This window comes from Eutrigla gurnardus (genome assembly GCF_963514095.1).
Source record: "Eutrigla gurnardus genome assembly, chromosome: 14".
Classification (NCBI taxonomy): domain Eukaryota; kingdom Metazoa; phylum Chordata; class Actinopteri; order Perciformes; family Triglidae; genus Eutrigla; species Eutrigla gurnardus.
The window spans coordinates 13,384,994-13,402,712 of NC_139937.1; the positions used below are offsets into that span (position 1 = coordinate 13,384,994).

At 44.9% G+C, this 17,719-nt stretch overlaps 3 protein-coding genes across 3 annotated transcripts in view; 1 reads left to right on the forward strand and 2 right to left on the reverse strand.

Annotated features, from left to right (window-relative positions):
• pnisr (PNN-interacting serine/arginine-rich protein) overlaps window positions 1-17,719 on the forward strand; it is a 157,996-nt gene that overhangs the window by 97,672 nt on the left and 42,605 nt on the right. The gene's annotated exons all lie outside the window — the stretch shown is intronic.
• prdm13 (PR domain containing 13) lies at window positions 958-6,980 on the reverse strand. The gene is made up of 4 exons (XM_084026424.1): window positions 6,741-6,980; window positions 5,241-5,372; window positions 5,027-5,147; window positions 958-2,990 (listed from the first exon to the last, which is right to left on the reverse strand). The coding sequence occupies exons 1-4, from the start codon at window positions 6,906-6,908 to the stop codon at window positions 1,501-1,503; spliced, it is 1,911 nt and encodes a 636-aa protein (XP_083882550.1). The 5' UTR covers window positions 6,909-6,980; the 3' UTR covers window positions 958-1,500.
• On the reverse strand, window positions 12,827-16,583 carry LOC311024856 (desmin). The gene is made up of 11 exons (XM_084027431.1): window positions 16,262-16,583; window positions 15,952-16,111; window positions 15,650-15,799; window positions 15,035-15,154; window positions 14,856-14,951; window positions 14,636-14,770; window positions 14,448-14,558; window positions 14,248-14,358; window positions 14,008-14,132; window positions 13,210-13,923; window positions 12,827-13,048 (listed from the first exon to the last, which is right to left on the reverse strand). The coding sequence occupies exons 1-11, from the start codon at window positions 16,483-16,485 to the stop codon at window positions 12,955-12,957; spliced, it is 2,040 nt and encodes a 679-aa protein (XP_083883557.1). The 5' UTR covers window positions 16,486-16,583; the 3' UTR covers window positions 12,827-12,954.

The window sequence follows — 17,719 nt, forward strand, 5'->3', positions numbered from 1 at the left end:
ACCCATTAAGCTATAGCTTTGCCTCGTCAGCTGTACATTATTGTTTCTAGCTACAGGCCCGACTTACTGAGCATCGATGAGGATTTATTACTGCTACAAAAAATACTATATAACATCTACATATTTTCTGTTCAACCACATTCTTAGGGCTGACTTGGTAATGCAAAACAAAACACCAAACTTAATGAAAATATTAGTACATTTCATAGATTTTAATCGGGGAATACATGGAACATCTCACAGATGGAAAAAAAGAAAACCTCCAACAACTTATTTTTTTATATTTTAAATTAAATTTATTGAAAAAAAACAACGACTTAATGGGCAGGGGTAAATATTGTGCTCATAGACAATATCACTTATAAACAAACTTATACAACACTTCTCCACTGTGAAATATCATATTTTTCAACACGTCTTTACATAGGCTATAACTGCAATCAATACAATTTTTCTTTCTCTAGAAATATTTCCTTAAATAAACGGGGCGCTGCTGCTACTGGCTGCTTCTTTAAGAACAGCGTGCCTCGGCAAGAAAGTGCAAATTTAAGTACAGTGTGTTACTCAGTGAGGCGCTGCAATCCGAGATTTTCAATGAAGACCTGAAAATAAATTCGATTAGAAGAATCATTATGCATCTGTTCTGTTGAAATGAAATGCCCATTGATGCCTTTAAAGTGCAACTGACAGTTTAGAGGGGAATGTGGGAATGCTGTCATTATTTCCACAATAAAAGAACAAAAAAAACAAGTAACAAAAAGGAAGAATCATATTCTTTTGCAGCTTATAATTTACCAGAATGCGTCCATATCAAGTGTGATGGAATGTAGTGCTTATTATTTTATAGATTAGGCCTTTAGTCATAGATCCTTCCTCAGACTTAAAAAAAAAAATACACCCATTGCCTTTTTTTTTTACACTGCTGAACACATTCAGCATTGACTGTTTTTTTTTTAAGCGACTGGAAATGTCTACAAAGGGATGTTTGGTAATTCTTCTCGTTTTTTGTGCAGTTGCTTTTAAAATTGTCACTATTTTGAGATGCAGCAGAGAAAGACATATTTCCCCATTTGCATAAGAAAATATGATTATTTTGCATTTGACGTAAACGAAAAATGCCTATAGACCGCTGGCGAACTTTAATTTAGCAAAGGTTAAGAACGCGTGCCAGAACCCAAATCATTTGTCAGAGCAGTGATACATTGTTGCAGTGTCCATGAGCAAGACAAAGAACATTTTACCTGCCTGATTATTGTGAATTAAATATATGGATCATATATTTTTTTACCGAATATGTCATAATGCAACACCAAACAAAAAAAACCCCTCTAACTCAAAAGGTAATAATTCTCATTTAGTTAAGATAATTTGGTGCCACAGATTCTTGGGTCAGTATCTCAAATATAAAAAGAGATTATGGGGGGATCAGGATTTAGTACAAGACTAAATAACATGTTTTCTTGTGTACATAATTTAAAGTCTATGGCCCGTGGGAATGTCTCAGTCATTATTTTTGCTCGACTCTTGGTCGCTCTGGTCGTCGGTGAAGCACACGTCCACGTCACTGTCATTGTCGCTCTTTTGCTCCGCGTCCTCGAACAGGCCCGGTTTCTCGTCCAGTTTCTTGACCGTCTGCCCGGGGTGTCTGGACTTGACGTGCCTCTCCAGGTCCCGCCTCCGCACCAGCACCTTGCCGCAGAAGTCGCACCTGTACGGCGTGTTCCCCTCCGCGTGGAGCCGGATGTGTTTGTTCAGGTTGCTGGGGTCCCCGAACGGCCGGAAGCACACTTTGCACTTGAGCGGCTTGTAACCCGTGTGAGTCCTCATGTGGATTTTCAGGCCGTATTTTCTCGAGTACAGCTTGCCGCAGTACAGGCACAGGTGTCCCTTCTTCGGCTTGCCGGAGCCGGCGTTGCTGGCGCTCCCGGCGGGAATCGAGTCCAGCCTCGTCCGGTTCTTCTCCGCCGCGATTTCGGACAGCTGTTGCGTGTGCATGGCGATCTCCCGGTCGATGTTGGTGATCGAGCCCAGGTCGTGGTTCAGCGACGGCGTGCCGAAGTACGACATGGACTCCGGGTACTTGAGGAGGTTGCTGAAGTGGAATTTCAGCGGGTAGTAAGGTGAGCTGTACAGCAGCTCCCCGTTGTAGACGGTGAGGGGCATGAGCGGGATGTTACAGTCTCCCCCGTACGTCTTGACACCGTCGAAGTGAGGGAGGGAGAACCGCTCAAAGTGCAGTCCGGGGGGCATCTGGGGGTACCGGGACGGGGACAGGCCGGTGTGCATCCGGCTTTCGACGTGCTTAAAAGCCGAGGTCTCCTCCACGTGTGGCAGCAACGGGAAGCCCCGGATAGCGTTTGTGCACGGCACCATTGGAGATGCGGAGTCCATGATTGCAGGTGTGCACTTGGGAGGGTGGTTCCCTCCTCCGTTTAGAGTCTCGCCCACGTTGCGGATCGGCTTCATGTTTCCGAGGAGTTTGCCGAACCCCAGGGTGCTCAGCTTCCCGTTGGCGTCCTCTCTGGAGGCGTCCGCGCCGGGGACTTTGGAGACGCCGGTGGGCTTGAAGGCCGAGCGCACACCCGGGTGGAAGCCCATGCTGCTGAGCACCGAGGATGTGGTGCCGAGGCCGAGGATGTGTCCTTGGTTCCTAGCCGAGGTGACGCTCATGTCGAGGGCCCTGTCCTGCTCCTCTGAACTGCTTTTCTTTGACGGTCCCACTTTGTGTGGAAACGGCGAAGAGGACACGGCCCGCCTGATGCCGGACTCCGAAACGGAGGAGTTGCTGTGGCCGCTCCTCGGAGAGGTGGAAGTGTTGGGGATGTCTCCAGACTTCGGGGACCTGCTGAAGGTCTCGGTGCCTCTGGTCTGTTCGCTGTTCACGAACCCTCGTCCGTTGCTCAGGGCGCAGTGGAAGTGGACGTGGGCCTTGAGTGTGTTCGGGAATTTGAATATTCTCCAGCAGTACCAGCAGATGTAACGCTCATCACCTGTAGAGACAACAGGGGACATGCCATTCAGTCTCAGATGGATGCGGATCATTAAGTCACCCAACAAAGCGTGAAGCCAGAAAATAATCACACGACAAGATAACCGCGTGCGTAAAATGCCAGGTCCGTGCGTAAAATACTTTAGCAACCTGTAGGTAAAAGACCTGGGAGCGCCTTTACACACAAGTGACCCCACTAACATAACATGTTAAACACATAAATTGAACAGATGTTGTAATATCATAGAAACACATAAATGTTTACATTACAATATAGCATCTGCCCTTGAATTCGTCTATTTAATGAGCAACATTTTCCATCACTTGAAAATTCAAATATAAGCATAATGGATATGATCCGGTCTCTTAGATCTGGTCCCAAATGGTAACAGCCACGGGACGCCATTTGAATGACCCCCAAGTGGAGCACTCAGAGGTTAATATAGATGTAATGATTTTGTAATCCTCATAAGGGCCATTGTTTATGGCCACCATCAAAAGAGCAAACGCCCTGCCCAATCTGGCGCTCACAAACCGACGCATTGAATGCGGGACTTTCTCCCTGTCTGTGCGCTTTCCCGTGGAAGTGACAGCAGCTGTTGCTTGAAATCGCAAGTCTCCGGAAAACAATGGCGGCGGCCCATCTGTTGACGCCTAATAATGGGAGCGAGCGTATGTCCAGGAGCGCACACGGTGTTGGGCCGGACAATCAGGGCAATATACACCCCATATAAAAGTTAGTATTCATTAGGCCACAATACCTTGACGCATCCACCTAATTCACCGTGAAACACTTGTTTTTGAATTTATTTGCTTTTGAATACATGAATATTAATGGCGCGATGGCATTTGTTAACCTCCGTCTCACAACCGAATCACCAGCCTCTTCTCCTTTTTTTCCATCCATGGTCGCCGAGACGCGTCAAATTCCATTTTTAATTGCCTTTTATTATTTACTTCAAGCACCGTATTACATTTATCACGATCCATGTTTTCCCCTAGTGCAAGCATGATATAATTTCGACCTTCTTCATTCTGCTTATTATAAGGGTGAAGAGGCCCTTCAAAGGCCAAATAAAAAATTCAAAATCGACTTCGGTTGATGGAATTTCTTGTAAATTGTCCGTTGATAATAATCTTTTCTTTTTTTTTATAAAAGCGAATTGATTACGTCCTGATGAGCTGGTGTTTTCTCGAGATTAGGGAATAATCTCCAAGCGCAACCGCCAGATTATCATTAGCCCAAACAAACGGATTAAAAGACCAAGCACATGGCGATGACCAAACTAATCCCAACATGAAATCACCACATATCACAAAAGGAACTAATATCTGTTGGTATTTTAACATGATATTGGACTATAGTGCCTCATTATTTGTGCTGTGAATTCAATGTCCTGTCTAATATTATTGCAATCGGAATATTTGTTTTGCTCCTCAATATTGAATTATTAATACTCCACAACAGAAGATGAAATAATACTTAATGTGGCGAAATACCATCGCTGTAGGCCGGAAGCAACATTTGCATCCCTTTATTTAAACAAACTTCACCTTTTTTCTTTTTTTGTTTCGATTCTTTGATTAATTGTATTTTTCATTTCATGAAAATGCTGTTTATTCAATAAGTGCATGCATAGCAAAAATAAATAAATTGGCTGCCCGAGGGGGGAAAAAACAACATCCAATTGATTTTCATCTCTGGGGATAAAGGAGGGACATCCCGGGTATTGGCAGTCATTAAACTGTGCAGTGATGGAGCCTTCAACATGTCGATGTTGTGTCAGTGGCAGCCCTCTCGTTACAGATGCTCGCACTTTGTTGCATGGAACCAGAATTAGTATGTTCGAATCTTTGTATTCAATAAAAACACACTTTATTATTATTATTATTATTATTATTATTATTATTATTATTATTATTATTATTATTCCATCTGAAATGCGGAGTCTGTTCACAGCCATAGAACCTGTCATTCCAAGCATTTTATAGACAATAAGCTGAACTCTCGGGCTCATTATTAGAAGTCTGATTTACCTTTCTCGTCGTGCGTGGGAGTGGCCGTGGTGGGGATGTCGTACCACTGGGCCAGAGTGTTCGAGTACCAAACACTGAGCTCCTCTCCTGCGGGGATTTCTCTCAGCACGCGGTAGAAAATCTGAGAAGAGCAAGAGGGGGGCGTTAAATCAACTGCACTTCCCAAATGGAGATGGGCACTTGGCTTGAAAGTGTGCTGTGGGGAAATATTCACCTGTCCGCCAGGTAAGTCCGACACGGCCTCCAGGTTTTGCTCTTGGCTGTTCCTGGCGGCGCGGATCAATCCGATCCAGTCTGGTACGGGACAGCCCGACTCATCCACGAACTCCCCGCGCACCAAGCGGATCTAAGGTGGGAGACAAGCGATCGGGATGAGTGAGAATCGGCACATGACCATATAGTATGATAGGAATGATAACCACCACTTCTCCCCTAACGAATAATTAAATACATATTTAAGCGATAGCTGTCAAAAACAAATTTTGCCCTTTTTATTCCTTTTTTTAAATAAAATATGCGTTTTTCGGTTTTTCTTTCCAAGTCTTAATTTTCCTGAACGAATTTTCTCAGCCCACGTCCGGGTATTACCTGGAGGTGCTGCGGTCAAGCATGACCAAAACGCGCTTAATGCGTCTTTATCCGCTCTGCTGATAATTTACTAAAGAGAGTGACACTCGGGCCTAATTGAGTTGATATGGGAAACGAATTTGAGGAGTGTCAGAGCGTTTCTAAACTGTTCAAGGACATTAAAGATCGAAGCGTGACATTTGACACAGAGATTGCACCTGATGATCGCCGGCGAGCCCGAGGCCACGCATTTAGACGCATCAATCACAACCGCTGACAGCTTCCAACAATAAGAGGGCGCGGTTATGGATGCAATTACAGCCGTAAGTTGGTTATTCCTGTGCGTGTAAAAATAAGTGTTTTAAAAGTTCGATTAAAAGAAAAGACGCTCACTTTAAATTGTATTGTGTGGAGACTTTTAATTTCGAAATATTTGCTCTATACTTAATATGCGGCCACTACTGTGAATCAGAATAATCTCGTTCCAATCACATTTGTTTGTTTATTTATTGTATTATATTATTTCTTTTATTAGTCTTATTTGTCGTTTAGCCTCCAGGCTGCAGTGGCATCTTTCTGTGGCCGGAATGCATTACAGTTAAACGGCTCATCGGGATAACAGGCCCGCCAGGCGGTGAAATGTGATGCGTTTGGGGGGCATGAAATCCCACACAGCAGAGCCGGGTCGCCCATTAGGCCGGTTAAGTAGAAGCACATACTGACAAGTCGGCCGATAATGGAGCTCAATTATTTCCATCCTGACAGGCCCGGCCAATTAATAGGCGAAGGCCCGATGGAGTTTGACAGCGCAGCTTTTAAATCCAAATCAGTCCGTTCGTTTTAATATGATACATGCTTCAATTTAAAGCGAATACTGTACAGTGTGTTTAGATATTATGGGGGTTATTTATTGTTATCGGTGACGTCAATTTTGATAATAATAAAAAAAAAAACAGTAAAGATGTTTGAAAGAAGTTATTTGATGCAAATTGGTAATAAATGAATAAGTTGCATAAAGTTAATTTAGAAAATACAGCAATGCAACGTGCCCGCATCACCTCGACATATTTCATACAACCTTTTTTTTTGAATGAAGTTCAACTTAGAGATAAACATATTTCTATTTTTTCCAGTGCTGTTAACTTACCTTCTTCTTGGGTCCAACTTCTTTACGGTCCGACACGTACTTCCCGAGTTTGAAGATGCCCGGTACCGGTCCTATCCGGAGCCCGGCCGGGATGCTGCAGTCCGCAAACACACTGACGGTGGTGGACGCCCGGGTGGCTTGCATGACGTGGGGTGAGATCAGAACCATGAAGACTGATGGAGACCGAGTGGGAGAGTGCAAGGAGGAAGAGGAGGAGGAGGAAGAGAGGACCGGCCGATATCCGCCCTCAAAGTGACGCGGTGGTGTTATGCTCTCCGGCTTTTCTAGTGATGGAGCAGGCAAGGTAGCCCCCCCCTCCCTCCCTCCCTCCGCACACCCTCCACCCCTTTCTGTGCAGAGAGGTGATGCTGTGCTGTAAGGTAGTTTAAAGGGGGGAGAAGAGGGAGGGGGGGTGCGGTCCTGAGTTTGCAGCAGCGAGTATGGAGAGTGTGCGTGTGCGTGCGAGTGAGTGTGAGAGAGTTGGGCTCTCCCAGCAGCTGTGAGGAGAGGGAAAACGGGCCAGCCCGGTCACATGGAGACTTTCCCTCACCCCGCCGCATAATGAATTGCTCCAAAACGGTCAAGAGACACAAAGGGCCAGGCGACCTTCCCATCCCCAAAATCCAATTTGTCAAGAGCGGAGAAAAGAGGGAGCAGAATCAAAGGTCCGGAGCGACCATTAATCCTCAGCATGTGTCTTTGTCCTCCAGACAGTTCCGATATTTTAACTGACAAATCCACTGTATAATTTATCCATAAATCCTCGCCCTTTTCTATTCTTCCCTTTCAAGCCAGGTTTTGGAAATCAGCGGCTACTTTAAATCTCCTTGGCTGGCATTCTTCGGGGTTTTATATACTTCAAAGTGCTTTATTCTCCCTCCTCCTTTGGTCCCGTAGTTTAACAAAGGAGCAGGAAAGTTTAGAGGACTTGTTAACTTCTATTGACTCTCGGCGTGTGCCGGGTTGAGATCAGGCAGGTACTGAAAAGGAACCAGCAGCAGCAGGGAGAGAGAGAGAGGGAGAGAGACATGGAGAATCACCATCACCATCTTCCCAACGCACACACTTGTGGTTCCCCGTTCATTCAACACGTATGTTCTGTAAATGTGCAAGAGAAAAAAAATACATTTTTTTTGTGTTTTAATTATATTATTTTAACTCTTAGTTCAAGTATTTTAGTGATGAATGTATATATATTTTTTAAATTGCTCCTCAAAATCAATCCAATATTTCATGCAACAATCTTGAGAGGAATATTATGTAAATGGGTTATGAATACATTAGAGGAAGATCAGAAATATAATTAAATAGGTTAAATTTAAATCCGTGATTAATGTTGACCCAAAGTCATGACATTATTGTAATTAAATGATTGAATCAAGATGTTTGAATAATTGACTTGAGGGTCCTGATTGATTGATTAATTGATTGATTTTACAATATTTAAAAAAAATGTCCTCTCCTGTGAAAAACATGTATCTCTCCTAAAGCAGCCTTGTTTATATCTATATCGCGGTATTTATCAGACGGCAATTGTTTTTTTTTTAATGTTGGTGTAATTTAAAGTAAGTGGATTTTCTCAGAAGGTTGATTTAAAACCCCCAAATTGAATTAAATGATAAAAATTCAAAACTGACAACATTGAGATACTCCACTCACTGTGCATTGGAGATGAGCAACAATCAGTCTATCAGAAAACGTCAATTGTCGATGGACCATCAGCCCAACTCACCATATTTCAGTGATCATGGACACAATATCAAATAACATCATGCATGATTTCAGACCACCTGAATCATAAAAGCATTAAATGATGGATTCACATGTTGGGTTGACACTCAGCTTTTAATGAGTGCATTTTGATTGGAGGCTTGAGAGGGGAAGGGAGTCTCCAACATGTGGCTCTATATGCAGCAGGTTGTTTCAAGTTGTTGGAGCCTTTTGATAATATGGTGATGAGTCTCATAAGACCGTGAAGGCGTTGACCTCTGACCTGTCCACTGTGGACAAGTAGCCCATACTCGTGAGGCCGAAAACATGTCCACAAGTGATACGTTGCATACCTCCGTGGACTATTTGATGTGACGTTTTAAAGAAGGAATCAAATAAATTACAGCCAAATAACACAATCCTCCAGTTTAAATAAGCGCATGAATGGATTTCTGTTTGGAATCGGTATGTTGAAGCAGTAGATCAAACATGCTGTAAATAAAGTAATATACATTCATTCCCTCCCTCCGTATCTCCCCCTCTCCTCCCCAGCCAGTCAAAGAGGCTGAACGACACGCGAACAATCTCATCAATGGGCGCAATGTTTGCGCCTGGCTGCGCGGAGGCGTTATTTATTAACGCCTCGCCATTTGCGGCTGGTTCCCATCCACCCCTGCGCTGCTTTAAAGGCCCGCACTTCTCCATAGTGAAATGAATTATACTCCGAGGTGGTGATGGTGGTGGTGGTGGAGGGAGGGGGGGTGGGGGTTCCGAAGACGTTTCCTTTCTGTTTGCGGAGAAGTCGCTGGGGTGAATCTCCCCGCTCCACTGTGCGCTCCGAAGCCCCGAGGAGCAGTCAAAAGGCTCGGTGTCACAGTGAAAACAGTGTTGGAGGCAAATGGGACGCAGGATTAAATGAAATTAAATGGCTTGACCGGCACCATTGTTCGCCCCCCTTATTTCTTAAGAAAAAGACACATTAATTACATGGTCGGATCTTTATTCCGGGACAATATTGCGGAGTCCATCAACAGCATTCCGCCAGTGCGCGTCTCTTAAAGAAACTCCGCGTCTCTTTAATAAACGTAAATAACGAGCCGAGAAGAATCGGAGTCAGCGGACGTTTTTATGGGCGGCTCTGCCTGGCTCTTGCCAGCCTTTTTTTTGGGGGGGGGGGGGGGGGGGGGGGGATTTGAACTGTCTAAACGGTGGGGCTCTGATTTAACTGGTTGACCATTAATGAGCCATGAATATAGAGGAACAACCTGTCTGCAAAGCAACGCGGTAAATACAGAGAGCAATGCCCCACCAGGGATCTTCATTCAGCCTCCCTGACTATACTTCAGGGGTGCCAAGGGTTCACCACCACCTCTCCTGGACTGGTTTCAATGGCCTACCATTTAAGACCCCTCCGAGCTCGGAAGAAAACACATTTTTTATGTCGACCCATAAACTTTGTTTGGGCCTATTCAAAAGATCCCAATCATTGTCCCACTTAGCAATGTGGCCTATTTCTCACAGATTCCCACGTCTTTGAAACGAGCCCGTGTTTGTCTAAATCCATTTATTTCTCCGCATGTAAGCCCACACCTTCGCCACCTCTCACATTTATTTGGTCACACTTCTTACAGCACGATTTAAAAAAAAGGGTGAAAAAGGACAACTTAAATCCTCGTGCTTTTGGTGTTCTGGACAGGTTGAACTCTGTCCAGCAAGAGAATCCCAACCTGCTATTAATTCCTTTCACATCTCGAACAAAGAGGGTGGAAAAAAAAGGGCTTTGGACGGGCCTGTTTGTCTTATGGTGCTTTTCTTTTCTTTCTGTTAAAAAATCGCCGGCGCTCGTATTGAAGGTGTTTTTCGCTCTGTGAGAAACCTGGGGAACGCTGCAAGCTGCACCAGAGGCAGACCAGCTGCCTTGATGCGGGTGGGACATTAGCGACGCGTTTGAATTGTAATTATGCTTGTATGGGACTCCCACCAGATGACATGATTGGGATTTTAACCCAGACTAATATTCAAAATCGCATTAGAGAGGAGGCGAGTATAGGGCACCTGATTCAACGTTGTTCATGCGTGATTTCATTCAAAATGCCTCCTCTCTCTTCTCCCCCCCCCCCTCCCTGAAGTGGGCTGCACCATTTCGGTATTCAAAGTCTCTACAAAGTTTCTTTTTTTTTTTTTGTTCAGGCCACATTTCCCTGACTTAAACTCACTTTGTCTCGCATGAGGGAACGCGCATAAAAGCGTGTGAAGTCGCGGGAATTGATATGTTTCGGTGTACCTTATAAATTCATACCTTTTCTCACTCGAGCGCCTCAGAAAGAACGTGTCACTCAGGCCGATTCTCTCTGCTGTCCGACGCATTTAGCAGGAGATCTATTTGAGGAGTTCATTCCTAGGCAAATGTATGCAGGCGGGACCCGGCGTGAATAGAGCGGCGTGTCAGCCGACCCTAATTGGGATTTAGCCACCCAAAGCATACGCACAAAGTGACAGAAAATCGCTGGTTTCAAAGGAAGTCACAACTTTTGCCCTTCTTGGTGAATACGAGGAACTCCGAGTTAAACCGCATTTTTTTTCCTTATAGGAAGGAGGTTAAAGGCTCAAACTAAAACTGAGCAAAACAACCATAATGGCAAAGAGCATGTTTGGAGACACGCAACCTTGACTGGCCTATATGTTTGAATGAGGCCAGATATTTTAAGCCGAAGTCATGGTTATAATCTGAACAAATAGAAGAATCGTATGGTTTATTTCCAATATAATGTCTCTTTTAGACGGTGAAAATTTTAATTTAAAAATTACAAATTAAAACTCTTCTTTAGTGGTTTTATAGCTGGTGTAATCAATCATATAATAACAACAATTATAATAACAATGTATATAGATCTGCCAAATTAAAAAAATATATATAAACTGTCATATTTGCGGATTTCTTTGTGTTTTATTTATTCATTTGAATGATTTTTCCACTGTGAAGGCGAAGCACCATGGAGAGCTCCGCGGTCCACACACGTTCACTCCTTCTTGACTGTTAATTATATTGATGATAAATTCCATCTCATCATATTGATGAGAAGTGCATTTATCTCCCTGAGCCTATACCAAAATATAGGCTGCTGATTTCTACGTATCCATCGTTCGGGTTGGATGCACATCAGTAATCCGCTGTAACGAAATGTAATGATATGACCGTCTCGCGGCTCCTCATTATGCCTCCGATAGACAGTTGTAGGTTCAAACTAATTGTGTCCCGCGTGCTCGGGTGGGACGAGCTTGTGGAAATGATGTCCGAGAGAAATAGTGATTATTTCACTATGAAGTTTGGGCATAATCATCGTAAAAATGATGTATTCAGTATTGATATAATACAGTAGAAATATGAGACAGCAACGCTTAAGGTCATTCCTCTTTTTTATTTCATCTTGCTTGTTTGTGTTTTCATTATAGTGCTATTTGAAACACACCTCTGTTTGTATAAACATTTATTTTTTTGTAATTGTTTTTTGCAAATATAACTACCTTAGTTATGCAGATATTTAGCATTTCTTTGTTTTCCTGCACATATTCCAAGTTCTCAGCAAATTATAATCAACATGTCTGGTCCAAAATGTCTAATTTGAAGCATTAAAAAAATAAATAGGCAATCATCATTACTGTTATCATTCCAATTCCTTAGGTCTTCAGGATCAGTTTCATAAAATATAATAATAATAATAATAAGTGCCCTTAATATAATTGCTGCCATAACAGCACTGGTCCTGTTTCTATCTTTTGTTGCAGTTTCTCTCAGAGGATTGGTGTGTTGGAAGTCTCTGCCCTACGCCCCTGAGCAGGACACTGAGTGTGTTTGGCATCTGCTGGCTAGATCCAATCGCTCCCAATCAGCAGCAGGAGGAAAAGGTGTGGATGTGGATGGAATGAGGACAGGAAACGGCTGTGTGCCGTCACTCCGCTGGAGGACCGAATTTGACTGACGGATTCCTCAGCCCTCCAGAAAGTGTCAGGGCAACCGCCTCAACCCTCAGGTGATTCTGTCTCTCTCTCGGTTTTTGCTTTTCCCTCTTCCTTTCCCTGTTTCCACTTTTTATCCTTCTGAAATACTGTGTGCAACGTCTCTCTCAGTTGAGCAAAAAGGAGGCTTTTAAGCGCTTCATGAAAATAGTATTGATAACATTCTGTGTCCTTGTAATGAAAACACAAATGCTGAAAAAGACATCATATTTAAAAAAGAAGAAAGACACGGTAGTTGAATGCTGATAGCTTTATTTGCAGCAAGTGGAAGGGGGAGGGGGGGTGTAAGGCACACAAAAGTTTAAAGGCCATGTTTAGTGTTACTAGAGAGGCAAGTTTCATTTTGTGGTAAAAGGGTCAATCGTGGTCTTCTTGTCCAGGGCAAAGGGCGAAGGTCAGTGCCCAGACATGCGCTTTGGTCAGTGCAAAGCTCAGAGGGGCGTGAAGGTTTAAGGGCGATAGGAGGTCACTTGGGAATTCATGCTGCTCATTCCTCCTCAGAGTCGTCGGCTGCACCGGTGATGGTGTAGGTTTGTTCCTGGTGGTCCATCTCCAGCACGTCATCCTCATTTTTAACCGTTCTGTAGGGGAGAGAAGCAAAACGCAGAGGGCTTGTTGGACCTCCAAGTAGCTGGCCTTATAGCAAACCCATCATAAAGCAGTTTAAGACACTAATATAGTGCTGCACTACAAAGGCAGTATGCTTAAAAGAAATAGAAAAGATACCTGCTGGTACCTTTACCTAATGAGCACCGTCCTCCTCTCCGTCAGCTCCACAGCCTGCTCTGAGTAGGGCTCATTGTTGTCGTCATATCCATTAGATCCGTATCCCATCCGGGCACCACCAGTGTCGCCCGTTCCTCCACCAATCTTCCCCATTTCACCAACGCCCGAGAGTGCAACGCCTGCATCACCTCCACCCACATCCTCAGTTCCCCTGGTGCCTCCGATTCCGCCACCCATTCCAGCACCACCCTCACCTTTGCCTCCAGTGCTGAATCCCAGATTTCCACCCACACCTCCAGCACCGATGCCCATACCTGCACCAGCACCGCTCATTCCTCCAGCACCCACTCCTCCCCTGCCTCCACCGGTACCCACACCCCCATCACCAGCCCCTAGGCCTACACCCCCAGCTCCCAATCCATGACTGTCATCTGGACCTCCAGCACCCATGGTTCTACCCATTCCTCCAGCATCACTGCCCAGACCTGTGCCCATGCCTCCTGCACCGATGGCCCCACCCATTCCTACTCCACCCCCCATGCCTCCAATACCTCCACCACTTCCTCCCATAATCCCGCCACCCATTCCACCAACACCACCCATGCCTCCTACTCCTCCTCCTCCTCCAGTGAAGCTCATCCCACTACCAGTGGCAGTCATGCTACAGCTGGTAAGAGACAGGGTTTGTATCATGCCGGAGAGCCGCAGATCCTCTCCTTCAATAAGTTTTCTGTAACAAAAATCAAATTCAAATGTTTTTTATATTCACTTAAATATTTTTAATGGCACTATTTAAAATGTGTTTTTCTTTCACCTGTATGTGGTAATCTCAATCTCAAGAGCCATCTTGACATTCAGGAGCTCCTGGTACTCACGCAGGAGCAGCGCAATCTTCCCCTTGGTGGATTTCAGCTCAAGCTGCAGGGCCTCAATCCGAGCCTATTAGGTTAACAGAGCCATTACATTACTGTTACTAATGAATTGCTGTGGTGTCTGCATGCATTGACTCTGGTGTGACCAGGTGTGCACCCTGGGACTACACAAGCCTCTTTACCTGCAGGTCTTCCAGTTCTTTCTTGTTCTTCTCTTGTCTCTCTCGGATCTGGGCCTCAAGACCTTCATTCCTGCTTCTCAGGGCGTCCAAGTCACGGTCTTTGCTTTGGATCTGGGAATATTTTTTTATGATTATAGTCATTTGATATCAATTGCCAATCAAGCATAATTCATTAATGAATTTTCACCTTAGATACTCACATCCTTTTTGGCACCTGCTATGCCATCTCTAATGCTTCGAAGCTTATCCACATGCTTTGACGTCTTACTGGTCAGATCTTCAAACTTGTTTTTATACCATGAATCCATCTCCTAGTGATAGGGGATGACAATAGCATTTAAAAAATCTAAAACATCGAGAACTTACCTTCATATGGGGCTGTTATTACCTGGAGATTTTTAGCTGCGATGACATCATACTGGTTTTGGATTTGTTTCAAAGCGCCTGCCAGGTCAGGTAGGTCGAACGCACTCTGAGCCGACGCATGAGCTGAGTAGATCTGCTTCATGAGCTCCTCAATTTCCTGGGCGAAGAAAGGAAATCTTTGGCAATCCTAAAAAATGAAAGGCAATCTAAACCCATAATTCTTATGTGGAGGTATTATCTACCTGTTGATGGACCCGTTTCAGAAATTCAATTTCAACTTCCAGCTGCTCCAGCTTTTTCTCCAAGGCGATGCGAGAGGAGGTGGCTTTGTCGACATCCTGGAGAACACACAGCATGATTGTCATGTGGGACTGCAAATTAATTGGACGATGAGGGAGATGCTGAATTAAATGCAACCTACTGGACGGATGGCTTCGATGTCTAACTCGACTTTCCTCCTCAGCTCCACTGCCTCCTCGTATTTAATTTTGATCGCCTCCAGTTGAGCAGATGTGGACTCCTTAGCTGCCAAGGAAATGTCCTGAAAACCAAGAAGCGTGAAGAAATGTAGATCAGCCACTTTTGCATTTTGTAGCTTAACCTCAGTCTTGCTTGTGTGTGTGTGTGTGTGTGTGTGTGTGTGTGTGTGTGTGTGTGTGTGTGTGTGTGTGTGTGTGTGTGTGTGTGTATGCGTGCATGCGTGCGTGTGTGCGTCTGCAAATGTACACTCAAGTCATCTCATCTGTGCATAAAACATAGCTGAAGACAGCTGTACTCCATGACACCCTAACGCGCTGAGGCACCTCTCCATTTGCCTGCCAGAAATAAGCCTGTTACCAGGTAAGGGACCTTGAAAACACCAAGTTGACGTCTTGTATCATTGCTGGGAAGGATGCTCCACAGCTCAGTGAGGTGTACAACCTCACTGGAAACAAAGAATTCAGTACTTACAATTGCTGAGCGTCTGAAATGTAAAAAAATAAAGAAAAGAAAATGAAAAAAACAGATGTGTGAGAATTGGAGAATTCCGTCTCACCCGCTGAACTCTCATCTGGTCAGCGATCTTTTTCAGCTCCCTCAGCTGTTCCTCATATAAGAGGCGCAGTCCTGATGGAGACTCGAAGCGGTTCTGGTAGGCCAGGATCTCCGTTTCCAAAAGCTTGTTCTGCTGTTCAAGTGATCGAACCTGTAAGCAAAAGAAAACCTCAATATATTGCCTGTCAATGTGCTGATAGAGATTACATGCTTCCATTAACAGAATGCATTTTTTTAGCCAGGGCTATATATATTGCCAGTGATGGTAGTAGAAAATGGGGTTGAGTTTTGGGGCTGTTTCACCTTGTTGATGTATACAGCCAGTCTGTCATTTAGAACGATCATCTCCTGTCTCTCAGTTGTGCGGGTGTTCAGGAATTCTTGGTTTTGGGCTGCAGCCACATCCAGATCTATAGCAGGTTCTCCACTTGGCCCAACACAGACCATGGCTCCTGCACTCATACTGAAATTTCAACCACGACCAAAGACATCACATTACTTTCACATAATGTTATTGTTTTTGTCTTCTTTTTACAGTGACGAATAAAAATCTAAGCTTTCTTACTCATAAACCCTACATCTGTCCGTCTGTAGGCACTGTAGCTGAGCTTACCCTGCTCCTGCCGTGCGAGTCCTGCGTGCGGCCGAGGCGGCCCTCCGTCCCACTGACTCCACACGCATGATGCCGGCCCCGGCTCTGCAGGAGTAGCCGGCGGAGGCATGACGGGCATCTCTCCTGGTGGGGGATGGGCTGGACACCCTGACCTGGTAGGATGAGCTGCTGCTGTCCTCGAAGTGACGGCGGTAGGACGAGATCCTCTCCGGGCTGCGGCTCATGGTGGCGGCAGCGACTGTGTTTTCCTGTGGTTCTCTGAAGGGAGATGAGAGAAATACTCGAGCAAGGCCTGTCCTTGGTTTACTGCACTACACGGCTGTTCCACCTCGTTCGCACTCCCCGATTGTCCCTCTGGTTTTATACGTCTCTGTCAAAGACAGCCCAGTTCATGAGCCCACACCTGTGGAATGTCGAACCTCTGCACCAACTCTGGCTGGAGCTGCTGCTCAGACATCTGTCGGCAGCTTGTGAGCAGCATAGCATGACTGGGATAGTGGCTGACGCCATCACCCATTAGTCTTGCTGCAAAACACAGAATGCGATCATGCATCAGCCCCCCCCCCTTTTATCACAATAAAATGGGTTTTGTACACCAACCAACCTCAGTGTCTAAGCACTATAGCAGCAAGCAAGCAGGGTCCACTAGCAGCCAGTAGGTGCAGCGCTGATGTGATCTGCTCTGATGGGACGAAGGACTTTAATTGAATGCCGAGCCGAAGCTGGAGGGTGACCTGATGAGGCTGCGCCTGCAGAGGAACAAAGGGCCCCAGCAAGATTTGACATGAATTAGTACTTATTTGTCTGATCTGTTTTCAACATATTAAAACCATAGTAATCAGGGGGGGGGGAAAAAGGAAAACGAAATTAACTGCTGCTGAGGGAAAGTGAGGCAGAAGAAAAGGAGGGGGTGTGTTGGGGGGCTAGTCTGGAGTTTATGGTTGACATGGCACAGTGATATAAGGGGAGAAAACAGTGCTCATGTCTGTTCAGGGCGATTCTTTATTGACACCTTCAGGGTCATTTGGTCAGGGGTCAGTAAATTTTGCACTGTCCTTTAAATTGTACTTTAAACATTGACTACCAGCAACACTATCCCTCATAGAAAACACAACACACACACAGAATAACCAAAACATTATAGCACATATAAAATGTTTTTGTTTTACTGTACTTGTGTTAACCTGTCTTGATGGATTAAGCAAGCATCTATATTCCTTTCCACTGAGCTCAGATCTCGCAGCAGCGTGGGACTTTCGGGAAGAGGTGGAATCAGTCACGTGGACAATCCGTGTCCACCGACCAGCTCTTTTCATGTTGCACCCAAATAACACCACTCATCATTGTTGTCGTTTCTATCGCAGTGTTTATGAAGCCTCACTTCAAATGCTAACAGAACCCTGCATCCCACGTTCATTCAGCTAAAAATAGCCAAGGGGATCACGAGATAGAGAATGT